Below are 22242 nucleotides of genomic sequence, written 5' to 3' on the forward strand. Positions count from 1 at the left end.
TCCCTGGCAACAAGAAATACTTCTGACCTTAAAAATTAATAAATCTTCACTATTCTCTCATAAAACTGGAGCCTGCCAATGCATAGGCACTGCGAAGTCTCTAGCAAAGAACTTGCATCATCACCTTTTTTACCTTAGCGGCTTTTATGAGGATATAGAAAGGTCTCCCTCACCTTCCAAGTCTGGAGAGACCTGCAGAATGCTATTGATATAGACACTTCTTTAACTCAAAAGGAGTAGAATTTGACTCAATTATCCTGCATTCTAACAGTAGGGAAAAATGAAAATATTGCTTTGAAGAAAAGGGTTTCGTTGCAGCAAAATTACATGCATCTAATAAGGTATAATCTAAGACTTGTCATTCCTATAGGTAACATTTTCTCTGTAGCAGCTCTGAGTTTAAATCCTGCAAGGTAAGACAACTTTGATCAGGCCTTAAACCAGTTCTCTTGCCAATGTCCCTGGCCTCTTGTAACTGTATTAAAATATTAACACACATATTTTTGGCCAAACGACAACTCCTCCTTTGAGAGACTCCTCTACCCTCACACAGCCTCTCCCAATCCATTTACACACTCCACCATTGCCCTTCCAGTTCCACCTTTGCTATCTTCCAGGAATGTTACTCACACCAATGTGCTGCAACAACTCAACATTTTGTTCTTCCCAACTCCCTCAGTAAATGGCATCTGTCTCTTGAAGTCACCAGTGCTTTGTTCCACAGCCCCAGTGGATGGGGGTGTGTGTGACTAACTTGGCACTCCACCCTCCTGCCCCCAGAATCACTCTCTAGCTGTTTAGGAAGGCTCATTTCCTCAGGAAAAAAAAAGTAAAAGAAAGATAACCAAGTTCAAGTGCCTCTGGAATTTTGAAGTGAAGCACATCCACCTGTTATTGTTATGTAGCATGTCATGATAACAATAAACTGCTCTTAGGAAAAGAATAAACATCATTCCCTGTCTAAGCATGCGGCTGTTTAGGAGATGAGCTTCAGGATCTGCTCTCTTCAAGGCTCCAGAGGCATCTGTCTGTTAATTCAGCAGCAGAGCAGTGCCCTCCTCACTGTGGCCCTGATGTTACACATAAATGTCATTCCTTTAGAAAACATCGAGAAGCTTAAAAATAAATACCTATAAGTAGAAGCAAGCATTGTGGTTAGTTTTGAATTGCTTTTATTGACATTTATGTCTGGGGTTCTGTTGCTGCACAATTCAGAGAGCAGAACAAGCAAATTCATTTCATTTAGGCCAAAAGTGGTTTGAAGTTGTTTGAAGGGCAAAAGCCCCTCCGAATACCATTTACACACAGAACACAAGAGCAATCTCCACCTTTACTTTGGGCCTTTAATTCTGATATATTACAAAGGATTTCACTAATTTTACTTCAGTGAAGCAAAAACAGTGAAGCTGGAAACCCAGCTCATTCTGCTTTAGAAGCTCTTGGTGGAGCAAAGCAGAAAAGTTCCTCAAGAAGCTTCACTTAAGCCAACTGAGCTATAAGGAGCAGTTTTACTTTTTGTGGCCTCTCCATTTGCAGGGCTGGAGAGAGGGAACCATTAGTGAATGTGAACAAATTTCCCAGTTTCCCTCCTCTCACAACACAGAAACATGTCACATGCAGCAGAGCCTCCTGTGAGCGAGGCTCCACTGAGAGTTCCAGATGGGGAGAGAGGAGAAGATTCTTCCTACAATCAGCTCTCCTCAGCACATGAGCAGCTACCTGAACTGTGCCCTGGAGACCATTCCAGCTCTGAGGAAACATATGCTTCTATTGTAGAAATAGCCCTCTCCAGGGAAGCCCTACTGCTCAGGATGTTCAAAACTAGGCCAAACTTCAAAGTGGCAGCAGCACAACAGAAAATAGATGGCAGAGGTTCTTCCTTTGCCTCCAGCTCCTCATGGCATTTCACTGTTGTTAACTGGAAAGTTGAGGAACTCATAGTGCTGCAAACTGCATGTGGCACTTCTAAACCATCACTTGCTCTGCTGCCATCCCCTTCTTTTGTGTTTTGTTTTGCTGATGAGCTTCACGTAGCTCCCAAACAGTGAGTCAGGCTTCCAGCCCTGCTGATACTGCCCCCAAGAAAAGGCTCCAGGAAAAATTACTTCTCTTTCAGGAAGCAATAAAAGATCTCTTTCTTCCTCAGGTCTGCTGCAGAAACACGAAAAGAACTTAAAAGAAAAAATAAAAAAAAGTTCAGTAGGTGAGGGAAAAAACAGACAAAGCTGAATTCACAGGACTTTGTACTATATAATCACCTCCACATACACTTCTGGATACACTTCTGCTGGTTATTTGAATCAATGCTTTAGAAAATACTCTTTTCAAAAGGAATACATCCACATAAAAGCTGTACCACCAGACTCTAGCTTACCTTCTTGAAGACATCCACTGAAAAAGCAGAGAAAAAACATATTTTTCCCAGCATGTTTAACCTGGGAATGCAGACAGCAGTTTCAGTACTGTTCTAAAAGACCTATTTAGCATTTAAGCACATGAATAATCTTATTGACTCTCTGAGCAAAGTACTCAAGTCCTCACAAGACCAGAGCCTTACTTGCTTCTGGTTGTGTTTCCAAACAGAAGCTAAACTCTTTTTCAAACAAGACCATGGAAATCCAAAGGTGCAGAAGTCCTTACTTAGTCACCTGATGGTTCACCATTATCCACTCTAAACAGTCAGATGTTTTCAGAGAGTAAGGATCACATCTTTATTTACTTCTGTGAGCCACCTACTGTATCTTGTGTGTATCAGACACTCCTTGACCAACCTCTCACACACGTACATCCCTCGTGGCTTTTCCTGGCAGCCTCAGAAACCCAGGGGGTTCTTCCAACTCACAGTGCTGGTCTATGGGCTCAACCCTGCACACTTTGGGTGAAAAGACATCTTGTTTTCTGCTTAGTAGGCATGCACTGTAATGAAACTTCTATTTTATCACTAAACTGTAACCTCCTGGAAATATCAATGTACTCACACCTGACCAGCCCACCCAATAGCACAAAGGACAGGGCTCAATCACCCTAATGTAACAAGCCTAACTCTAAATCCTTTATTAGTTGTACCTGAGACAATGTACTGACGAACACAAGCCTTAAGGAATGGGTGAAGATTTTACAAATTGTGATTTCCCTTCAGCATTGTCCTGCGGGAGCCGTCCACGAGGGCATCCCTGCTGGAGCATGCAGTGTGTCATTGCCGGAGCATGCAGCGTGTCATTGCTGGAACACGGCTGTGTCCCCACTAGAACAAGGCAGTGTCCCCGCCGGAGCACGGCTGTGTCCCCGCTGGACAGGGCAGTGTGTCATTGCTGGAGCACGGCTGTGTCCCCGCTGGAGCACAGCAGTGTCCCCGCTGGAGCACGGCAGAGTCCCCGCTGGAGCACGGCAGAGTCCCCGCTGGAGCACAGCAGTGTCCCCGCTGGAGCACGGCTGTGTCCCCGCTAGAACAAGGCAGTGTCCCCGCTAGAACAAGGCAGTGTCCCCGCTGGAGCACAGCAGTGTCCCCGCTAGAACAAGGCAGTGTCCCCGCTGGAGCACGGCTGTGTCCCCGCTGGAGCACAGCAGTGTCCCCGCTGGAGCAGGGCAGTGTCCCCGCCGCCCGCCCCGTCCTTGACCCCGCGGCACCGCGGGGAGACGAGGGGACATTGCAATATTAACCCCGTGGTTTTGATGCCGCAGACACAAACGCCCATCGCCGGATGAGCCGCTGCCTCCCCGGGCGGTGCGCAGCGCAGCCCAGGGCTGCAGCCAGGCACGCCGCTCGCCTCTGCCCTTCTCCTATTGCCCACTCGTGCGCCAGCTAGGATGAAAACCCCGTTTCCTGCCGCTCGCTGCGGGGCGAGTCCGCTGCCCACCGGGAAGGCGGCGGCTCCCGGCGGAGCTCCCCGCTCGCGGCGGGGGCGGCCCGAGGCGGGGGCCGGTCCCGCCCCGCCCCGCCCGGCCCGGCCCGGCCCCGCCGGCCGCCCGGGGGCCGCGCCATGTGCCGCCGCCCGCCGCGGGGCCGCGCCGCGCTCGCCGCCGCCGCGGAGCGTGCGAGGGGCGGCCCGTGCGGGGAGCGAGCGCCGGCAGCGGGGACAGCGGGTCCATGGAGCACAACCACCTCCACCTCCACAACGGCTCGCTCCTGGCGCACCACCGCTATGGCTGCGGCTTGGGGTACGCACCTGTGGTCTACTACAGCCTGCTGCTCTGCCTCGGGCTGCCGGGTGAGTGCCGCGGGACGGGCGAGGCTGCGGGGCCCCGGCAGCGCCCGCCGGAGCGGCTCCTGCCCGCTGTGCGGGGCGGGGCGGGGCGGGAGCAGCGCCCGCCGTGTCCTCGGGATGCCCCGGGCTCCGCGTGCCCGGCGGGATGAGCGCGGGCGGTTCGGACAGCAGCGTTTCTCGGATAGCAGCATCCCCCCGACAGCAGCTTCCCTCGGATAGCAGCTTCCCTCGGATAGCAGCATTCCCCGGATAGCAGCATCCCCCAGACAGCAGCATCCCCCGGACAGCAGCATCCCCCGGACGGCAGCATCATCTCCCCGCCCGGAGCGCTGCTGTCCCGGCGCTGACTCCCTCACCGGGGTTTGTCCCTGCCTGCCCTCGCCCTCACCCCCCCGCCGGCTTCGGGCATCCTGACTTTGAACTTGACACACAGAGTCAGCCTGTCGTGAAATTTCTGCCATTGTTTTGTCCATGCGGTACCCAGAGCGGTACCCAGAGCGGTACCCGGACGGCCCCACCTCGCCTGCCCGGCCGGCAGTGAGCACAAGTGTAGCTGCCGAGTTTTTCTGCTGCAAATTCCCACCCGACTCCGTGGGGCAGGGCTGGCTTTAGGAAGGGACGCGCCACCACCAGGGAATTTGAGTGGGGAAGGAGCACGCTGTCAGGAGCTCAGCAGGCAGTTGTCATACTCGTGAGCCTGTCCCTGTGGCTGGTGGAGCAGGACAGGAGGTAGAGAGTCCAGTCTTGAGGTCAGTGCACTGCAAAGGCAATGGCAATGCTGACGCTGAGACCCCTGAGTGCAGGTACAGGGCTTGGAGGAAAGTCCCAGCTGACAGGCACCAGTCTCCAGAGTGTATAATCCTGAGCAAAATTTCCTGCTTAAAAAGGAGACAGAGATGAGAGATAGGAATGCTTGGAACAAGAAAAGCTAGAAGCATCATAAATAAGAAAGGAAAGGATGTCCTAAGCTTGGATGTGAACACCTGTGAGGCTGCACTGCCAGCAGGCAGCCCCAGCATCACATCGGCAGCACTGTCTGAGCCCAGACGGGCACTGAGCAGCTGCTTCCCCCCGAGGGGCTGCCTGGGGCTGCCAGTGAGAGATGCCTCAGCACTCAGGACCAAGGGGAGCTGCTGTAGGCAGAGCTGCCATCCCAGCACAGCTTGGGTGCACAAACAGCGTGTCTTGCTCACTGGCTTAACACCTCCAGCCAAGAGTGACTTAGAGTGATCCCAAGGACAGGTAGAATAAGTTGGGGAAAAGTTCTGATGCACCAAGGTGAATTGGTATTTTAAAGTGTGGTAAAGGAGAGTTTGGTTGTGTCTGTGTAGAGCCACACATTTTAAGTGCCATGTGGAATGGCAAGCAGCAATGATAGGTCATAGTCTACAGTTTCTAAATGCTTGTTCACCTCAATTTCTTCTTCAAGCAATTATTTCATAGAAAAATTTTTAATCAGGCATGAAGAGAAGCCTCCCTCTGAGCATCATGCATGCAATCACCACTCTGTATGAATTGACGTGCTTTGTGTTGTTTTGGTTTGGGGTTTTTTCCCCCCCATTTCTGGCTTGTAATTAAAATTTCCCAATTGGCTAATAGTTCAGAGAACTGGAAAGTTAAGTCCTGTATTTACCCACAAAGGATGCAGGGCACAGGCAAGTGTCTGTGCTCCAAACCATTGATGAGTCTTAGCCCTGACCTGAAGAGACCCAGCCAGCAGGGATAGCAGGTTGTTTCCTCTTTATTAATTCCTCGGGGGCTGCTTAGATGTCCATAGTAATGACAGGCTCTGAATTCAGCACCAGTCCCCTAGAAACTGAGCAAGACCCTCTCAGGATTATCAGGTGAAGCAGTTGTCATGAAGCACTCATACCCTTTGTATGTTTCTGAAATGGGGAAAAGTCTTGCATGCACAGACAAGAAAAATCATTTAATGAACATTCTGCACATACTTGCACTAGTTCCCTGAGGATGCTGCATTGTAATTACAGACCTAACACTGTCATTCTAGGAACATGGTTAAAATCAGATGTGGTCCAAATTAGCAATGGTCTCCTGCATTTCTCAAGGGATCAGACATCTGTTGATTAGAGCAGTGGCACCAGTGCCAGTGCTTAACAGAGCTAGCCAAAGCATGTGGTGGCACAGCATGCTGAGTTCAGTGGGCTTAGATCAGGTGTGGATGTGTCCAGAGCACATTGAGGACTGGCACTGACACTTGGACTCACTGCACATGTACAGTATGCTGAGTAAATGCACAACTGAGTGCATGAGAAATTCATGAGACTGCCCAGAGATGAGAACAAGCTGGATGTGCTTAGGGGAAGACTCACACAGCCAGGCTTCATTGAGGATGGGGTACAGGGTGACACCAGTGTTAAGAAGAGCTTTTCATGTTTTAATTTGAAGCTGTTCTTCATTTTTTTAACATTAGAAATTTGTAAAGGTAGGAGACTTTATTGGCTGTTAGAAAAAGAGCCCTGAACTGCATGGGATCTTAATTAGCTCAGTGTGATGCCAAGAATTTAAGAGAAACCCTGTCGTGCATCTGTCCTCAAACACAGCACTAGTGCAGTGTTTTGCTGAAATGGAAAGAGTTAAATCCTTGCCACAAATCTTGGCGAAACACTGAGGAGAAGGGAAGCCAGTTAACTGTTTCTACCTTTCCTGCTGTACTGTCTGAAGGAAATTTCACTAACTCAACAACTCCACATTGAGGCCAAGCGCTGCCAGGCCTGGCTGTGTGTGCAGGAGAAGCATCCTCTGCCTCCTGCCCTTGTATAAACCAGGCACCTCAGCAGACCCTGCTCTCAGCAGTGGCTCCTTCTCCCTCTCTGTTCAACCAGGCACCAGAAAGCCTGTAAGAAGCAGAGAGGAGAGAGAGCAAAATGAACTCCCTTCATCCCTGCTCAGGCTGCACCCACAGAGGCACCACTGCACGCTGACCCTGCATGGCTGGTACTGCTCCCCAGGTGGCTGCAGCTCTGCCAGGGGTCATCATGCCAGCTGGGCCAGGAGGCTGCTTCTTTTCCCTCTAAGCAGAGGCTGGTAAGACAGAGACAGTTTTCTGAAACTTGTTTTGAGTGCAGGCGTGCAAAGGTGTCCCGCAGGTACGTGGTCCTGCTACCAGGAGTGGGGTGTCTCAGGATGAGGCTGCAGGGAACAAGAAGAAAATGCCAGGCAGAGGCACTGGGGAAGATTTCATGGAGCATTTATTGTAGCTGTTCTGCAGCCCTTGCACTGTTAACCCTATACTCCCCTTGTCTGTCTCTCCCCTTGAGAGAACCTCTGAAGAGCCTGCAGTTAGCTGGGAGGCAAGAGAAGGGCTGGAAAAAGTCTTAATAGAAATGTTCCTTGTTTTAGTGAGAGAAAATCTAGGAAAGGGGTGGTGTTGGATGTGGAGGAGGGAATAAATTGCTTGGATTCAGTCCAAGAGGGGGCTGGTAAAGGTGAGAAAGCAAAGATCAACAGGTACCACTCTCAGTCAATCCCTTTGTCAGTGAGAGCTGCACAAAGCACCCTCACCAAAGGGCTCCTTCTGTGGTGGAGCCACTGAACACAGCCAAGAAGGTCAGGCACAGAAGCAGCACTGCTTGCTGCAGACACCTGGCTTTGACCTTGATTCCTGCTTCATCAGGGGGAGCAGCAGCAGTGGAGTTGCCTTGCATGCAGTCACTTTTCCATCAGGAATGTGTATTGCTGCTGAAAGGACAGAGCATCAGCATTTCCTAGATCAGGGTCTGGCTGATCCAAGTTCCCAGGGCTCATCTCCTCCTGCCAGTGTGAGAGGCAGAGTGAAATCTGGCTTCCTTAGCCAGTCCCAGTGGGATTGCTAGTTCCATCTGCTCCCCAGTCAGCTGCCTACCTGGGATGTGCCTTGGCTCCAGAGATCATTGCATCCCAGTGACACAAAGCACAGCACCTTTACAGCATCTCCAGGAGGCAACAGACTCACAGCAACATCCCAGGGAAGTGCCACTCCAAACTTCAGGAGCCTGGTCCACAGCTGCTTCATTTATGTGTGCATCAGGCTTTTGCAGTAACCCAGTCACACTGATCTAAATGTAGATTCAGGACTCCACAAGTTTGGGAAGGCAGCCTGGACATGCTTGGATGCTCCCAGCTGGAAGGTGTGAACAGGTAGAGTTCATGTCTGACCTGCTGCTGAACAAGGTGTCGTGGGGATGGGGACAACCTGGGTCATTGAAAGCCCAGCCAAGCACAGAGTGCATTCACAGGGCTCCACGTGGAGGGAGGGAAGCTGCAGTCCTGACCTGGAGGAAACTGTCAGCTCAGCAGGGGTGCCTAACTGGTTTAACACTCTGTGAAGAGACAGATACACGTTATGGACCTTGCCCTGACAGATGACAGATTGGCTGTCCTTGCACAGCAAGGCAGATGCTTCCTAGGGTGTTGGATTGACACATGGTGCACTGTGCCAGTGCAAACTGCACTATAGCCATAGGCATAGAAAAGATGGAGACCTGATCCTTCTGGAGCCTTCTCTCTCTATAAAGTTTGGAATTAGGAGGCTGTCTGGGAGATGTGCATGCCTGGGTCATCATCCTGGCAGGGCAGGTACTGTTGGTGGGCTGAGCAGCCCTGATCAGAGACCACCACTGTGCAGCAGCCCAGCTGTGCTCCCTGCACCCCTCAGCTGTGTGGGGGAACGAGACCTGGAGGGCATTGCTGTCCCTGTGCCACAGCTGTGACCCAGCTGGTGCCACGAGCAGAAAGGGGCACAGCCAGCAATGTTTGGTGGTGACTCACGTGGCGTGTAGTAGCAGTAAATGCCAAAGCAGGCAGAGGGAGGTGTACACAGAGCACACAGCACTGTGAGGTGTCTGACTCCTTTTGGATCCTTGCCATCTGCTGCCTAGTATATTCTTCTGCAATCACGGTACAGGCTTCTGATTAAAGAGACCATTTCCAACACCTGGATAAATAGCCTTTCTCATAGCAGCACACCTGAAAAATAGAAGTGCCAAAGGAAGATCTGAAAATACGAGTGGGAGAGTTGTGACAATGTAGAGTTATGACCTTGAAAAAACAGCACTCTTCTGCTGCTCCTCATTAGTGAATAAGAACAAAACCCTCCTGAGACCTGATTCAACCACCCCTTTTACTCAAAGGCCATATATTCTCTGACTTAAAATCTGAATTGGATACAAAGCCAGTACGTTGCATCCTACTAAAAAGGGGACAAATAGGTTGCCAGAACTTTAGCTTGGCTATTGGAGCAACTGAAGGGCATTACAGCTCATTTACAGTAGCAGTACTGGACAGAGGGGAACAAAACTGCTGCTAACATGCTTAAAATGAGTCATTTCCTATAGTAAAATGAGTGCTTGTTCTTTAGGAGAGGAAAACCATTATGTAAAGTAATAGATTCATTCTGTTCCTGCACAGAACTGGTGACAGCAAGGTGTGCAGATGGGAGTGATTTCCTTTGGCCAGTACATATGGAGCCTGTAGCTGCTAAAATCCTGCAGCCTGAAAGACAGCATGTGGCTGAATCCATGCTAATGCATGGATTGTGGAGAAGTTGATTGTACATTTCTGGATGCCACTAGACAGAGTGCAATTGCTAACTTTGGATTTCTTCTGCCACGTCAGTAGGAAGCAGCACTGTCAGGGCTGTAATGATAATGAGGTGCCATATTTGGGAGGCTCAGCAGACTATGAAGTGCACAACCTTGCATGGCAGGCTGCTAAAATGGATTGGAAAGGAAAAACTCCAAAGTACATTTTTCCTTGAAATGACAACGACACAAAAGAGAGAGCACAGCCAGTTTCCACGGTAGGTGGGTAATGCAGAGCCCCCAGTTGTTAAGAAGTCAAAACATTCAGAAGCACTAGGCAGTCTAATATCCTGCTGTTCTTCATCCACCCCCTTACTTAGTTCTCTCCTCCTCATCCTCCTTCTGTTCCCTTCTGTGAGGAGGGGGTGAATCAGCAGAAACAAGCCAGCAGAAGGCCTTTAACCACACACGTCACGATTTGGTGTGGGCAAACAAACAACACAGAGATGTCCTGGTGGGCTGTGTGCTCTGCTTTCACACACCAAGGGCAAAGCACTCCCTGTCCACAAGAGCTTCCACCTGCTGTTTCAGGTGGTCTTTTTGAGCCTAAAATTTCTTTTCTCATTAGATTTGAGATGCCAGAAAAGGAAATAAAGCCAAAATTCACTTCTTGAGCACAGGAGGCCTTACACACAAATCACTTTTCATTTTGCAGGATATGTACTTACAGATACTAAAACCTGATGTCTGGAGTGCCCTTGGTGCTGCTCTTGGGGTGACTTCATGGGAGAAGACGGTATTGGGTTGTCCCTCAGGTCCCCAGTGTGGTTGTGCAGAGAGAATGAAGTGCAGGCAGCCAAGCAGGACCAGAATTAGCAGTACAGAAAATGACCAAAAAGAATTTTATCCATCTATCCATGGAAGAAAAGAGAAGCTTGCCTGTTGTAACACTGAAATCTTCCCTTCTACCACCTGAAACAGAGTCCCTGCAATGTACAGTCATTAATCCTCTCCATCTTCTCCATCATATGGAGTATTGCCTGCATGGACAGGTGCTCTAGAGGTTGCTTTGGGTCTCAAGACAAATCACCTGTCAGTCAGTTACATCAGACTAGGTTATTTCTCACATATTTGTTCACTCCAAGTGTGTTTTCTTCAATGTCCTGACTAGCACACTGAAGAGTGATATATCTAGTGGGGATGCAGTATATTCTCCATGGGGGAATAAAGCCAAACTGCAGTGGTTTTACAAAGTCTGTAATTTCCTGCATACTGTGTAAAATTGGCATTGTCTCTGATAAAGCTTGGCCATGGGGTTTGCAAGCATGAGCTCCTATTGCATTACCTAATGCTTTAGGAAGACATAAAGACTGGTTTATTTTAGCAAAACCACAATCAAAGGTAAAATCCTCTTAATTATTCATGTTGAGTAAAGAAATCATGGCAATGTCCTTATGATATCACATCCTCTCTCCATCCCAGTCATCCCATGAAACACCTTTGGCACCTGCCTCAGTACTTTGGCATTTGGTATCAAAAGGGTAGAATGGTTTTGTCACCCTGGAGCTTGAGTTACTCAGCTTGAGACCCCTTACACTGCACTGACAGCCCACATTTAGAAGGCACAGACACCTGCCAAATGAGACACCCAAATTGCCTTGAAAAATCCCTGTCTGTCCAGATACATTGCATGAATAACCAAATTCCTTTTATGTTTTCTGCATCATTTTGCAGATCACTTTTTCTGTTCCCAGCAGCAGTTTCCATTAGAAAGCTGTACTGCTCTAGTAGCAAGATGCAAAGCTAGACTTTGAGATGTGCATTTTAGACATTTTTATCCTTGTGTGGTTACCTCTGAATAAGGCTTTGGAGTGGCTGGAGGAATGTCTGGGATTCTTTAGAGACTTTCTGCTCTGCAGGTCCATCTCAGGAAAGGTGGACAAGGAGGGTGAAGATGGCAAGAGGAGAACCAGATCCCTGTCACATTCACACACGTGTGGCCCCAGTGAGCCCAAAGCAGACCTCCCCACATCCTAGCCCAATGTTCCCTCTGGGCCATTCTCATACTGCAGAAACAGCCCTATTTTATACAGAGTGCTCCAGCAAGCCTCCAGTGGTCTGGGACAGCCAAAAGCAGCCCAGTACAATGACACCTTTCTGCCAGACAAGCTGCTGCACTCCAGCCTCAGTGGCTGGCAGGCTCAGAGGGAGTATCAGCCCCTGGCAGCTCTGTGCCAGTGCTGTGTCTGTGCCCTCCACCAGTGAGGGAGTGCTTGTGCTGGACTGAAATCCTTCTCTGGCCTCTGTGACCCACTGAGGGCTAGTGCCAGCTGCAGAGCAGAGTACCTCATTCACTGCATCCTTCCCCAGAGCCATCTCAGCTAATAAATGCTGTCAGTGAGAAAAATGGCCCCAGAGGCCAGATTTCATTGTCAGAGTGTGGCCTCTGGCGCTGACTGTCTCATTCACTTGTGACTTGTAAGCACAGGGCTGTGCTGTGTTTTCCCTGGCAGTGGCTAATCCAGGCTCCTGCACACAGGAGGGAGTTTGGGCTGTCCTGGGCAGGAGCTTGGGCATCCTCTACCTCCAGGTTCTCTTCCACCCTCAGAACTGGCATGGTCTGTCCCTGCACATGGGATTTTCTAAGCACAAGCCACACGAGGGCCTTCATACAAGATGTGAAATCTCCAGTAGCAATCCTGCATCCATGCCTACCATAGTTTTATGATGTTCTTTTTTTTTTTTTTTTCTGGCATATATCCCCTCTCCATTCCCTGGGAGATGATGCAGGCACTAGCAGAAGCTGACAGCTCTTCCCTCATGGGGTGCCTTGCTGTGTGCTGTTTGACAGCATTCAGACAGCTGAATAACAAATAAATCCATTTATTTTCAAAAATCAATCCTCACAGGAACTCCCTGGGAAGACAAAATTTGTATTGCACTAATTATATTCTATAAAGTATCCCTTTATGCTTCACAATAGTTTAAGGAAGGAACTCAGGATATGATAATAAAAAAGAGGAACAAACTGAAGCACTGTTCAGTCTGTCCCCATCTGCTCTAGTGCTGAGTTTGATCTACATTGGTTGTAAGAGGAAAATGTGGACCTACCCTATCTTCTTTAAGGGCAAACAGCATCCAGAGGTCGTTTAAAAAGATCACATGACCAGCTATATCCAACATGAGCAATTATAATGTATTTGCATTGCCACAGTATTCTTGGTTTGTTTTGTTTTGTTTTGTTAATAACTTCTGTTATGTAGCACCTTTGTCAGGAATCACCCATTGTCATCAGCTTCTCCAGAGAGCTCCCACACAAAATAAAGGCTGAATGCCATCCTCATCTCCAGTCTGGTAGCTATTGGTGAGCAGCTGTGTTAGGAACCGTGGTCAGATCTGCCTGCTGGACACAGTACCTGTTTACATTTGAATATTGCCTCCTAGCTTAGAGGAAATCATCTATTCCCATCAAGCCAGAACATCCCTTTTTTCACAGCTTTTTTTTTAGCATATTGTACTTACATTCTTGGAGTTCTTAAATCTGAGAAGGAGGTGTTACTAACATTTTTTCTGAAGCAACTTGAAATTTCCCATTTGTAAGCTGTCTCTGTGCCAGTCAGGTGACCACTGCTAAGCCTGCAGAGAAGTTTCACACATCACACAATAATTTGTGGTGATCCTAGCAACAACTGTGTTGGGTAAAAGCTGTCCATTATACTCCATGACCTCATGTTTATCATGCTCAGTGAGCAGCACTCGTGGCTCCTCATGTAGGTAGTTTATAAAGCTGAACTGCTGAACTACAGAATCACCTTGTTCCCAATGCAGGGAGCTGCTGCTTGTGCTGTAAAGGCCACTTGACTGCACAGGCTGCTGTGTACGTGCAAAGTGCTCTCAATTAAAAACAAAAAAAAACCAAAAAAAAACCCCACAAATAAAGCCCAGAATTATGCCTATTTCTTCTTTAGACAGATACAACCACTCCTGCTGAAGTTCACATGCAGTGAAAATAGTCACTGAAAGGAGCTCTTCAAATGCCCTGCAAAGGCCATGTTTAGACACTATTTGAGTGATGGCTGCAATCCATGAAATGAGAACTGGGGTAAACCTGTGCCCTGGGGCACAGGCACTGCTTTGAGGCACAGAGGACTGCCCAGGCTCTGCAGCCAAGGCAGCACAGCTTTGCTATGGGAAGTAAACCCAAACCCACACAGGGACCAAAGTTACTCCTAAAGGAAAGTCCCTCTCAGACACAAAGGACCTCAATGGTGTGAATTTTGGGGCTGCAGTTTGTACTCAGAAGCTGATAAATTCAGAAGGGATGTCAAAGGAGGGATGTAGGTGTCCTGTGATGAAGCCTGGCTGAGTTAGAACGTTGCCTTAGAAGCAGCCTGGAACAAAGGTGTTTGGCTATCAGAGACTTTGGATGCTGTGTCTCAAATGTCTCATGTCCTCATGCCTGGAGGAAAAGAATTGAGGCTGCCATTTTGTACAGTTGCTGCTAAATCTGCCAGCAGCACCTCAAGGCTTCAGCCAGCTAGTCCCCAATCAAGCCCTGGTTCTCAAACAGATATTTATAAATTCAGACTACTGCACTGCAGCAAGTGATGCTGGCATAAATTCCCATCTGTCATCCCCTAATCATCTCCCAGCACACTGATCAATCTCTTTCAAATTCAAATGATCTTAACCACTTAGTATCTAGAACATACTCTGCAAGAAATGGGCAGAGTACCATCCAGGACAGTTTAGGGGTGCTGACTTATCCAGCAGCTGTATGTAGCTCCACCTACATTACAGCAGAGACAAATATTTTTACATCTCCATCATCATCATTGTCATCATCTCTGCCACAGTTCTCATCACAGACTACCATGCTAGTGCAAGAATTAGTGTCAGCAGGGTTAAAATATGATCACAAATACTCTTCTATCACCTTTCACCCCCAGTGGGTAATTTTTGCCCAGAGGAGAGCAGCACACTGAGGAGACACTCAGGAGCTACTGAGAGACTGGCACAAGGACACAGTTGGTCACAGAGTGGTGTGCCCTCCCACTTCCCATTTTACTGAGCTTTGGATACTGTTTGAGGACACACCAAGGACCAACTTAACACTGGCTAGGAAATGGATGAAGGACTGAGGCATCCATAGCTCATCCACACTTTCCCTAAAGTTTGCAGCAGCAAAAATACTCACAGACCCTGTGCTAAGACACTGGCATATTGGCAACTTTCTGCTGCACCCCAGAATGTGTCTGCTTTCCCAAAGTAAATGGTGTTATTATATTTCATATCATCCAGCAAGAAAAAAGCTCTAAAGTGATCCCAGGGAAAGCATTTCCAGTACAAGATACAGTAACCCTTGCAGAAAAAATTGGGTAGATCTGGTGTGTACTTTGTCAGATCAATTTTCTAATCTGCCTCACCAAGCAAGGCTTGCTGGCCTTAGATAAATAACTTACATTTCAGCACACTGCTGTGTGTTGAAACCCTGAGAGAGGCAGGGGCAAAGGGTACAAGGGACTGCTCATAAATCTGCTCCTGTGGCAAAACAGAGTGGGGTTAGAAGCAAGCAGCAGGAGCCCTGCAATAGATAGAAAGTGAGAGGAGCAGGGCTGCTGTACCTGCACACAGCATGGCTTCAGCACCCCTGCAGGAGCTGCTCTGGCAGTCAGGCAGAGTTACCAGCAGGGACCAGGGCCTTCAGACATCCCCCTGCTGCTCACTGGCTCCAGCTGCTGGGGCTGGAATGAGTCAAATCCAGAGGATTTAAAGAGAAGATGCACCCCATGGGTCACATCCAATATCTGTGAAGCTGAGCCAGTCAGCCTGGCTGGCCAAAACCAGCAGTGGCTGCAGAGCCATGATAAACACTCCAGCTCGAGGATTTCCTTGACAGTACATCACTCACTGCATCTCCAGGGCTCATCAGCAGGCACAGCAGAGGCATTTCTCAGCAAGGAAGTGAAAAATGACACAGCAGTTCTGGCTGTATCACCTCTTGTCTCCCACGTCTGCACTGAGCTGAAATCAATGCAGTTGCATTCACGTTAATGGAGGACAGAACTGGGAAAATTCCCCTAAAGGCAATTTGAGACAGAACCATTGGAAAGATCGTGCTTCTTTTTCTCTCTTTTTTTTTTTTTTAATATAAGGAAAGAGTCAGTTGATTGTCATGTTTGGTTTAGTATTTTTTTTCCAAGAACAAAATTAATACATTCAGTTAACACAGAAATAGGTGAGGGCTGTTAGTCAAGATCATTCACTCTGCTGTGGTTCATTTCCATGGTGGCAGAAATCTGCTCCCAGACAGCAGGCTTTGAAGGCATTCATGAAGGAGGAAGTTTTTTCAGTGCCAAGTAAAACACTTTAAAAAAAAAATCAACAAAAAAACCCAAGCATTTTCAGTTGTAGGATGTGTCCTAGGCTGTCATTACCTTTATGTTACCAACTTCCTTTTTCTCTGGTTTAAAGGAATCTTTACAATTATTGTTGATTTGTTTTGGGAAATCCATCAAAGCTGGCAGAAATGTTTGAAGCACTGAATGCCCAGAAGAAGTGATTTACAGAACTTGGGAAAGTATCAACTACAAGCATTTGGCAGTCATTTGTACAGTAAACCAGATCTTTGATTTTTAAGCACTTCAAGTATTCTAGCCAAGTGATACCAGCCTCTGATGGGAACAATCTTGTCTGTCTCATTCTAGCCAAACTGATAGTAGGAATAATAGGAATTTTTATTTTTTTTCCAATTCAAGACTGCACAGTAAGTTCTAGTAAACAAGAGGAAGTAGTTAAAATTTGGCTACACCTTAGTTCTCCAGCAATTCTCTCAAGTACTACAAGGGCTGTTTATATTCACTACCCTTCTCATTCATCCCTTATTATATGAAAAAGTGAAAAAAGCAAGGTGGGAAAGAAGAATAAATGTGTGAGTGAGCTTTGTTCTCCTGCTACCACTCCCTTTGTGTGCTCAGACAGGAGCCCCAGCACCCCTTGCTCAGGGGCTGGATTCCACAGATGAGAGCAGGGCCACATGCTCCTGTCATTGCAACAGCTTCTCTTGGAGACCCCACTGGAGTGTTTTCCTTTTGGTTTCTTGAACTTTATTAAGGTGGTTATGTTGCCAAGTGCTTGAACAACTTCAAGGAAGTGCTCAGAAAATCTGATGCTACATCTTAATAGCCTAACTCTGTGTTTCTTTCTCCACAGCAAACATCTTGACAGTCATCATCCTCTCCCAGCTTGTAGCTCGCAGGCAGAAGTCCTCCTATAATTACCTTCTAGCTCTAGCTGCTGCTGACATCCTGGTTCTCTTCTTCATTGTCTTTGTTGACTTCCTCATGGAAGACTTCATCTTAAACAAACAGATGCCTGAGGTACTGGACAAAATAATTGAGGTTTTGGAGTTTTCTTCCATCCACACGTCGATTTGGATCACGGTCCCGCTGACCATCGACCGCTACATCGCCGTGTGCCACCCCCTCAGGTACCACACGGTCTCCTACCCCGCCCGCACCCGCAAGGTCATCGTCAGCGTCTACGTCACCTGCTTCCTCACCAGCATCCCCTACTACTGGTGGCCCAACATCTGGATTGAGGACTACATCAGCACGTCTGTGCACCAAGTCCTGATCTGGGTGCACTGCTTCACTGTGTACCTGGTGCCCTGCTCCATCTTCTTCATCCTGAACTCCATCATCGTGTACAAGCTGCGGCAAAAGAGCAATTTCCGCCTGCGAGGGTACTCCACGGGGAAAACAACAGCCATCTTGTTTACTATAACTTCTATTTTTGCCATACTGTGGGCACCAAGAATAATCATGATACTGTATCACCTCTACGTGTCTCCTATAAACAACAGCTGGCTGGTCCATATTGTGTCGGACATCGCCAATATGCTGGCGTTGCTGAACACTGCAATTAATTTCTTCCTCTACTGTTTTATTAGCAAAAGATTTCGCACAATGGCAGCTGCCACCTTGAAAGCCTTCTTTAAGTGTCAGAAGCAACCTGTGCAATTCTATACAAACCATAACTTTTCCATAACGAGCAGCCCTTGGATTTCCCCAGCCAACTCTCACTGCATCAAAATGCTTGTTTACCAGTATGATAAGAATGGGAAGCCTATAAAAATATCACCATGAAAAGGCCAATAGTTGGAGTTTCCAGGTGCAAGTTCCTTTCAAGTGGTTACATCTTCAGGATGTAATTTTCTGAAATGGCTGTTTTGAAGAGAGGTCATTTGATTTCATTTCCCTGGGCGGCCAGGGGCAGATCAGACTGTCGGGAGGAAACAGGAGCACTTGATTTTAGGAGCAAAAGTGAGAAGGCAAACACCTCCATCTCTTATACAGCATTTTGAATATGCTTCAGAGTTCAAGTCTTAGTGTTCAGTCACACTCCAACGTTTTGCATCCCAACACCAGTGCAATCCAAAATCATCAGAAGGGCAAAGCCACAGCAGTGTTTAGTTACAACCTTTTAAAACACAACAAAACCTTACTTGACCATCAGTTTGCTATCGAGAAAGTAAACAGATGCTTTTGTGTACTGTGGAAGGTGCCATTTCTGGAGTGTGCACTTGCCAAAAATGATGTGTCAATTCTGGCATGAAATGCCACCAGACACAGTTGTGCTGTCAAGGCCTCCTTGCAGGAGGCAGCCTATGAGACACAAATGGTGACAAGCCTGGTTGTGGCTCATTTGAACAAGCTTGAGGACTGATACAGTACCTGTTGCAGCCTTGGCATGGAAAGCAATCCTGCAAGCTGCCAATATTTGCGTGTTTTAAGTTGTTATTTAAGAATGTGACTGAGACAGGGGAGCTCAAGGGAGGGAGGGAGGGATGTCTCTAGAGCCAAGAACAAAAGCAGCATCTTTCCCCAACTATTTCAGTCATGGTGTCTAAGGACTTTCAAGGGTGAAACCAAGTCCTGCCTAAAGGACAGTTCTCACTGAAGCTGCTCCTGTGAGCAGTGATCAAAGCCTTCAAGTTCCTTCTTAATCAATACAGATTCTCAGTTATCCCCTGTGTTCAGGCCTTTAGGAATTACCATGTAAAAACCTTAACTTGAGATTTTCTCCTGATGGATGATGCCATCCTCTTGCAGATTTGCCATTTAGTTGTTTTAAAAAAAACCCAAAAAACTGTGAAAGAAATTAATTAAATACCCAACAGCAGTAAAAACATTGAAGCCTTAGTTTAAGCTGATCTAAGTATTCCACTTATTTAGAGGAGGTTAGCTTCTCTTCCTTCACACTCAAAAACCAACATCCCATCAATGCTTAGTGTAGAAAATTAGAGATTTACAGGAAGGCTGAAAATGCATTTTTAAAAATTTCTTTCCCTTTCAGATCTTGGCACGTGGTCTCTGGGAGCCACATGCCACAATCTCTTTATTCACTGGGCACTTACCAGAGGGCAGTGTGTGTGGTGTGAGGGCAGTGAAGGTGTGTGGTGAACACAAGCCCAGCATGGTCAGTGCACACAGCAGAGCCTCAGGATCAGTGGTAGCTTGGTGCTAACTGTGTTTGTGCCTGTGCCCATCTCCATCCAGCAGGGAGCTCGTGGTGCATCAGGAATTAACACAGAGAGGACCTCTGAGGAGAGATCCAGTCAGTCCTGCTATGGTGGGATCAGGGGGCTGAAAAAATCTCTCTAAAACACATGGATGGCTCAGCTTTGGTGCAAATCCCCTAAGAAATGCCAAGTGAAGTCCTACTGAGGACAAGAGCCTGGTTCCCTTGTGCCACAGAGGTGGTGTTTGCACAATGCCTGGTACCCACATCCTGCAAGAGCCAACCCCACCAGAGCTGAGCTCAACTCCCCCAGAAGGGAATGGCAGCAGAAGGCCCAGGCCATGCATACCAGGCCATGGACACCAGGCCATGGACACCAGGCCATGGATACTGGGCCATGGATACTGGGCCATGTACACTGGGCCATGGTTACCAGGCCATGGACACCAGGCCATGGACACTGGGCCATGCTCACCAGGCCATGGACACTGGGCCATGGACACATGGACACCAGGCCATGGACACCAGGCCATGGATATTGGGCCGTGGATACCAGGCCATGGACACTGGGCCATGCTCACCAGGCCATGGACACTGGGCCATGGACACATGGACACTGGGCCATGGACACCAGGCCATGGATATCAGGCCACAGGCACAGCATGGAGAGGTGCTCCCCAGAGAGATCCAGGCTCGCTCAGGGCAGAGAGGGGATGCCCAGAGCCCTCCCAGTGGCAGAGCTGCTCAGCAATTCTCTGTGGGGTGCTGAGGCACCTCAGGGACCCCACAGCCAGAGCAAGGACAGGGGCATATCTGGGGAAATGGGGGCTGAGGGCAAAGCTGAACCTTTCCAGCCTCACCCACCAAAAGGATGGTATCCATTTCAGTGTCCCCAAAGAGAATGAGGAGCTTCTCAGTCTGTTGGCTCTTCATCCTTGTGATCTCAAAGCTTCACCCTTGCAATAATGAAGTGTAAAAGGGATGCTCAGCCTTGCTGTATTGGTCATGACAAGGTTAAAATTATTGCTCCCTTTATAGTGTTTTACAGAAAATCAGTTTTGTGGCCATCTTCCCTGCCCTTCTCTCAGAAACCTCCCCCTGGTCTTTGTCAGTTGATAGTAACCAAAGTTACCTTATGGAAAAGGTACTGTACATTTCATTTTGGAAAAACACTGTATTTATAACTTATTTTTATTCTACATTTGTTATGAGGAATGCTTGTCTGAGTTAAATGTGAATGAGTCTGAAGTGCAATATCTATATAGATAAGTGGTTCATTTTTTGAGAATGTATCTATTGAAAAAATATCTATTTATACAAGAAGTTCACTATTCGACTTAATATAATAGTAACCTTAAAGAAAATAGTGAATGTTTAGGGCTTTTATTTATTAAAAAAATTCAATTAAGTGCATGGCATATGCTGCCATTCACATGCTGTGACTTATTAATTTTTGTAACATAATGTTTATCCTGCAAACTATCAATGTCATCTGATTTTTTCTGTCCTGATAATGTATTTTTGTAAATTACCATATTTAAAAACAAAAATCTTTCTGCATATTTTTTCCCTATGAAAAATAACACATTCAGTTCTCGTAACTTATTTGGAAAAGCTCACAATCGTTTTCCATATCCTTTTAGGATGACAAGGTGCAATTTTCATGTACAGTGGATTGATCATTTCACTTCTGGTAATGCAGGGCTTTAAAAGCTTGCTTCCAAACCCCTTTGAAGTTAAAGGGAAGGCTGCTGGTGGGTTTTGTGGTTGGTTTTTCCAATCCCCATTGTTTTAGGAGGGCTTTGGATCAAGCTGTGTCTTGTTAGCAAACATTCAAAGCCTTCTTAGAGTCCAGTTTGGATAATAAAGCCTTGACTTTTTAGTCTGCCATATGGGAGCTGCTGTTGATAATACTTGCCTTATTTTTGGTTGTGTGAAGCATCTTGCAATGACTGTTGCTAACTAGCCATTGTCTTGCTGTATTATTTGTACCTCCTAATTTTCCAATAGAAAAACTTAACCAAGCACATATAGTGTCATTATTTAGGGAAAAAGTATTCTGGAGACAAAAACATCTTTGTTGTGGAGATGGTCTTTTGTACTCTAATTTATATTTCAAGTATCTACAATTAGAAAAAATAAGCTGTGAATGGACAGTTTTACAATTACTTATAGGTATGCATTCTTGAAGACCACAGCTAGGAACAAAATACTTTTTAGATGAATTGCTGGTATATAAAATTATGGGACCTATCACCTATTTAAATTGTGAATATTGATATTTTCATAAGTAGACAATATATTGTGTTTGACGAACTTGTTTGTATTATAATAAATTATGGTGCATAACTTACTACTGTGTTTGGAGCTATTATTTGATTTATGGATTCTTATTATATACTTCTGATTTATAGATACTTATGATACACTACAAATAAGAGATAGAAAGTGGATTCTGAACCTCAGAAGACTGCACATGGAAGAAACCCAACATTTTTTCAAATGAACATGACTAACACTGCAGATTTCATACCCCCAGCAAATATAAAACTATCTGGGATTAAGCTCCTTATTTCTCTGGAGAAGTAAAAGGACATGAAAAGGACAAATGATACTAAAACTAAGCAGAGAATAAAGAAGAACTGACCAGAAAATTTCAAGAGATCAGAAGAGATCAAGAGATCAGAAAATGTCTTAGAGATCAAACACTGAAGGGTTAAGCACATTGAGAGGACCGTGCAGGCAGTGCTTGTCAGATTTCCCTGCTGTAAAAGGCTTGGGAAGAGGTTTTAAAATACAGCTTCAAAGAGACAAATGAGGGTAAAGGGGCACTGTCAGACTTGATGGAGCTTATCAGAGTTGTTCCTTAAGGAAGGAGCCTGGGGTCTCCCTTTCTCGATACTTTCATTAACAGCTGTGGCATGAGAAGTACTGATGAAGTGTATAGGTTATAAAAATGGAATTATACTGCAGAAGACTGAAGGGCAGGTATT

The 22242-nt window shown here is 46.9% G+C and overlaps 1 protein-coding gene and 1 long non-coding RNA gene across 2 annotated transcripts; one reads left to right on the plus strand and one right to left on the minus strand.

Annotated features, from left to right (window-relative positions):
• Positions 1–1155: 1155 nt before the first annotated feature.
• Positions 1156–4290, minus strand: LOC143695355 (uncharacterized). The gene is made up of 2 exons (XR_013184471.1): positions 4167–4290; positions 1156–2171 (listed from the first exon to the last, which is right to left on the minus strand). It is a non-coding gene; the product is annotated as an uncharacterized LOC143695355 (long non-coding RNA).
• On the plus strand, positions 3938–21602 carry GPR139 (G protein-coupled receptor 139). Its single transcript, XM_054643983.2, has 2 exons — positions 3938–4208; positions 16940–21602. Exons 1-2 carry the CDS (start codon positions 4088–4090, stop codon positions 17872–17874), a joined length of 1056 nt encoding a protein of 351 aa, XP_054499958.1. The 5' UTR covers positions 3938–4087; the 3' UTR covers positions 17875–21602.
• The last annotated feature ends 640 nt before the right edge of the window (positions 21603–22242 follow it).

Source organism: Agelaius phoeniceus, chromosome 16 (genome assembly GCF_051311805.1).
Source record: "Agelaius phoeniceus isolate bAgePho1 chromosome 16, bAgePho1.hap1, whole genome shotgun sequence".
Classification (NCBI taxonomy): Eukaryota; Metazoa; Chordata; class Aves; order Passeriformes; family Icteridae; genus Agelaius; species Agelaius phoeniceus.